Below are 5,369 nucleotides of genomic sequence, written 5' to 3' on the forward strand. Positions count from 1 at the left end.
AGGTTGGACCATGATTGGACAAACGATTTTTTTGAACTAACTGTTATCACGGTTACAGCTATTTTTTATTACCGTTATTTTTAACGTTTATTAATAACTGTCAGTTATTTTTCACTACCGAATTCTCCAGATAGGGTTACAGTTAAATAATAAAGTTAGTGGAATCCATCAGTTTAGTTATCAGTATAATTATAACTGCGAGTGGTAGAAAGTGGCAGGAATGTAGTACGAATCGTGCGGTAACAGTAGCTAATTAACTGCCCGGTACATTTCAGTTAATGTTTGGACGATTATTGGTGTTTCATATTATGTATATGTAGGTTATCGGTCGCTATTAGAAATACTATTCTCGCAGCTGCAACAGAAAGTATGCGGAACTTCGCCGTAGCACTGTTTAAGTGAAATGTTAAATAGGTGCTTTTTTAAGTATGAGCTAATACGTAAGCTGAATACTGTAGGTAAAATTCGAAGCTTAATTTCTTGTATGAATTTCATATTTCATTTGACACAATATTGACAATTCAATCAGAAGTTAATTATCCTCTGCGGTGTGACGCGGTAGCATATGCAATGAGGTTGTAGGTTATGTTGGCATGTTTCAAGTGTGAATGGGAATCCTACTGATTGCTGTTGGCAACCATGTTGGTGTGCGTAAGACTCTTTGATTTGCCGCCAAAAGATCCGCGGGGTGCAAGTGAAGTACAGTAATTCAAAGTGTCTAGTGCGTTAAAGGCGGTCAGTAGAAATGATATAATTTCTTGATTCAGTGTAGTGAAAGTTTCGTATTGTAACGCGTACGATTTGTTATAGGCCCTGCCCTGTTGAAAATGGAGACGAATACAGATAATACAGCTGTCGAGAAGAAGGAAGAAGATATGAGCCCCAAGGAAAAGGCGTTTATGCTTCTTGCTCAGGGCAAAAGGCATTACCTCGTTAAAGATTACTTCGAAGCAGTGGGATGTCTGGCAACTGCGTGTGAACTATTGGCTGAAGTGTATGGTGAAGCTGCAAATGAGTGTGGGGATGCCTATTTCAGTTACGGAAAAGCGTTACTCGGCCTCGCAAGAGAAGAGAACGGTGTGCTAGGCGACGCTGTTGAAGAACGTGACGATGAAGAGGAAGAGAACGAGCAGGAGGAGCAAGAAGCTGGTGTGGAAGATAATTGTGAGAAGGAGGAATCTGCAAAACATGAAAACGAGAAAGTAGAAGATACTGCTGCGGATAGTGCTCCCACTGTAGATAGCGAACCTGTTGGTAGCGAGGATAATGTAGAGGTTGATGGTGAGAAAGATGAGGATGATGCTGAGACAGTGAGTAATCTGAAATTGGCGTGGGAAATGTTGGAACTCGTAAAAATTATTTTTCAGAGACAAGCTGACAACGACCAAAACATTAAACTTAAACTTGCAGAAGTACACATGTATTTGGGCGAGATTGGCTTAGAATCTGAAAACTATACTTCAGCTATAGAAGATATAAATAGATGTTTAGAAATTAGAAAGAAACTTCTCAAAACCGATGATAGGTGTGTAGCGGAAACATTGTACCAGCTAGGCTTAGCTCATTCACTTGCAAGCAATTTCGACGAATCTATAAAGTACTTTTCCGAAGCTGTTGAGGTGCTGGAAGAAAGAATTAAAATCCTGGAGCAGAGAAAGGACAGTGGCAGTGAAGTGGCGGAAGAATCCAAATCTGATGCATTTTATACTATAGACGGTGAAATCACAGAAATAAAGGCTTTACTGCCTGAGATTAAAGACAAAATTCAGGATATGAAAGACTTCAAAAATGAAACATTGAAGGCGATGTTTGAGAAGCGCTGTGAAGATCAGCAGGGAAGTTCTGGTCAGGCTGGTACTTCGTCTGCATCGCTATCAACATCAGCTTCATCCACTGAATCAAAGCCGGTGTCCAATATCACCCATTTAGTGAGGAAGAAGCGTAAGTTGGACTTGGATATGTCAGATAGTAAAAGGAGTAAAACAGAACCTGAGCAAGATCTAGTGTAATCTACGTTAATTTGAAGACACACCAAACCCTGTTATTGCCATACCGAGTAAAGGACTGTACATCACGTAATTCACAAAACGAAATCAGCATTTGACCTACGATTATTGAAACATTCTTAAAACTGAAATTCAAATGCTGGTTTAACTTTTTTTGGTGCGAAATACGTATGGTACTGTATTTGTGTTGAAAACAAAGAACATTGGTTACTCTCTGTCGAGACGTGGGTTAGATATGGCACACATTTGTTAAAATTGTAATTTAAAGGCAGGTGATTGTCTTGGCAGTTGAGTTATATGTAGTAGATTAGATGACTTAAATGTTTATAGAACTTAACATTACATTCAGAATGTTTGTTGAGTTAGTAAACAGATCTAGGACTCTATTAATTGTGTCTTGCCAAGAGGTGAAGTTTATTTTAATGCCAGTGTAGATAATAATTTAATCATATCCATGATCACATGTTGACTAACTGCATTCTGTAAGCTTACATAGTGAAACTGATATGAGCAGACTGACAAAAATCTCATCCCTAGGAATAGTCTACATCATATGGGCATTGCATTCATAGGTCTAATACTTATACTTCACAATATCAGCACTTTCAAAGTGCCTCTCTTTACTAACTAGGGTGATTACAGATGGAGTTTTGATATTATTTTCTGTGAAGAAGTTGAGTGTGTATTTATTTTCATAAGGTGTGTGTGTGTGTGTGTGTGTGTGTGTGTGTGTGTGTGTGTGTGTGTTTTTAGACATTTCAATGGTATGTGACTGACTGAAGAAACTTGTCAGGTCTCGTGCATGTTAACTTCATGAGAAACGCAAATTTGATGAAAACATATGAAATGTACTTTTTAATGGGCAAATAAAGCTAATTTGTAAACCTTTTTAAATTTGTGCAAGATCACTTTGGAGCTGTGAAGAGTGGTAAATTTCTTGTACAGTATATTTACTTATGCATGCAGGGAGAAAAAACAGGAACAGCAAACATTTCGTATGTTTTTATATTTTATTTTTCTCTTAAAAATATGCCAACTTTTGAGTTAACATGGAAATGGGGCTTTGAATGTGAATATCCATGGTGTACTATAAACGAAGTAGCTGCCACGTAGCATTGATTTCAACACTAGATTATCAGTGTAAATGTTCGTTGGGGATGGTATCTTTCTTTGTGTGTTCTGAGAATTAACCCCTAGAGCCACTAGGCCTAATGTCAGTGCTAGAGTTTAAAATGAGTTCTGAATTAGATTGCAACTGGACATATTTAACATATTCTAAGTTCAGTTAGAATTGAGGTAGTGTAAAAAATGTAGACCTGGTAGAGATTAAGGCACACATCCTGTGGACTGTTATCCTTACATTTTTTAGTGTAGTGTTGTATATGTTAGAACACACCAGTGCACTGTTGAGGAAAAATTAAAGGTACTGTGACAATTTGTTAAAATATAACATGGAGAGAAAAAATAACATATCATAGACTGTTAGGATTAGCCTCTATGGACTATCTTGAAGTGAGACATTAATTTCCAACTTTTATTGACACTAAAATTCATGGCACAAGTTCCACATTGGACCTGTTCCCCCCCCCCCCCCCCCCCCTTTCCATTTATGGTAGGTCATTAAGCCTCTAGGTAAATAATATGCATTGAGGTACTTACTGGAGATGTGTATAATCTGATACAGGGTTGCCTAATTTACCAGTAGTTTTTGTTATGAAAAGTGCATTACATATGGCATAAATGTAAACATTAAAGTATGCTGCGGGCAGGTCAGTCTGTTAGAACCATGATTATGTAGCATTCATGTTAATTGGCCGTGTCAATTGTTAATTATGTTATCACCTTCCAACCTAACCTAGACCATGAGCTATGCTAATGGTCAATCTGTTACAACAAACAAAATTTCAGGGAACGGGGATCTGATACCATCCAGTATCATAATATGCTATCATGCAGCCACAGTAGTGTGAAAGTTTTGTTTAGTTATTTGAATTTTGGGATCGTATGTGGCTTGTATATTTGTACTACCTAAATCAAATGTGGAGAATTGTTTTTGTTTGTTGCTTATTCCGGACTGCTGATATGGGATTCCAAGCTCTTTGACTGATATAAATATTCTGTAACATATTTTTCTCTGCTAACAAGACGTGTGTGCCTGTACTTTCTAAGCAATATAATTGTATATTTGTTACAGGGAGATCTGATCCTGAAAGTGAATGACGGGAGAGGCATTAATTTGTCAGTTTATCCACATCTTATATATCACTGGCAAGGGAAAGCTTTAAGCAGAATGTTGCAGTATGTGAAGTACAGTAGATTGTAAATTGCACTTATATTGGAAGCTGCTGTATCAATTAATGTGAATGATGATATTCATTATTTTTATAGTATTTTTCTAATTACAATTTTTGATACACTTAAAAATAAAATATTAAAGGCAGGTGTACAGTTTCTGTCCTTAGGGCTCTACTTCAGGTGCAAATGTTTTATTTTTGTATCAGTTTTGTGTGGGATATAATTGTGCAGAAAAGTTTCATAGCTGTGTATTCTGTTCTGAATGTTTTTCCTCATTTCTGATTTAGAGAACTAATAAAAGGCAAATTTGTATTTCCAGTGTGTGATAAATTATAGTGAGCACATTGTGGAAATTATCAAACATTACTTATATGTCCACTTGATTAGGAAGCGCGGGTGGGGAAGGGGGGGGGGAGAAAAGTTTGCTACTTAAAAAAGGTTGAGTCATTTGTGTCTTTGTAGAAGAAGAAGAAGAAGAAGAAGAAGAAGAAGAATGGTAGTTTTCTTTAACAACAACTGTTATATGCTGAGTTGGGAGATAAGTCAAATGAAAGAACTCGTGGTCTTGAACTAATCATTGAAATATGCATAGAAATGAGTGCTGTTGGACTAAAAGGGAGAGTGCATTTGGAACAAAATGGAAGTGGTCATAGTGAAAGCTGAATGTGAGTGTGATGATTGAGGGAGAAATAACGAAGAAGCAATTATGCATTGTGAAAATGATCCCAGTTAGATTTAACTAAATATAAATTAAATTAACTGTTACTTACTTGCCCACATGAAACTAAGTGATGTTACGGGCAACAGTTGTATTTGGGATGGAATGGGGCTCAAATTTCCATTGGGCAATCAACTTTTTTTCCACTGTATGGTAGACGAATGCTGATACGGTAATTGCAGAAAGTGTTGCCAGTTCCCTTCCCCACTCTACCAAATTGGGTGTGTGTGTAACGTATGCTCGCAGAGTAGGTGGACGATATGTCTTCAGAGTTTTTCGCAAACAGTTCGAAAGCTAGAATCATACGGCACATCACTTATTTTAGTTGTGCATATTATTGCAAAGTCTAA

At 37.1% G+C, this 5,369-nt stretch overlaps 1 protein-coding gene across 2 annotated transcripts; it reads left to right on the forward strand.

Annotated features, from left to right (window-relative positions):
• Positions 1-472: 472 nt before the first annotated feature.
• LOC126259742 (histone-binding protein N1/N2) lies at positions 473-4,613 on the forward strand. Of its 2 annotated transcripts, XM_049956728.1 has the most exons (3): positions 473-735; positions 811-1,941; positions 4,201-4,613. In XM_049956728.1, exons 2-3 carry the CDS (start codon positions 828-830, stop codon positions 4,224-4,226), a joined length of 1,140 nt encoding a protein of 379 aa, XP_049812685.1. In that variant the 5' UTR covers positions 473-735; positions 811-827; the 3' UTR covers positions 4,227-4,613. The 2 variants fall into 2 exon arrangements, with proteins under 2 accessions (XP_049812685.1, XP_049812684.1); XM_049956727.1 differs by lacking the exon at positions 4,201-4,613 and having other exon boundaries at positions 474-735; positions 811-2,900.
• Positions 4,614-5,369: the final 756 nt, after the last annotated feature.

This window comes from Schistocerca nitens, chromosome 5, assembly GCF_023898315.1.
Source record: "Schistocerca nitens isolate TAMUIC-IGC-003100 chromosome 5, iqSchNite1.1, whole genome shotgun sequence".
Taxonomy (NCBI): domain Eukaryota; kingdom Metazoa; phylum Arthropoda; class Insecta; order Orthoptera; family Acrididae; genus Schistocerca; species Schistocerca nitens.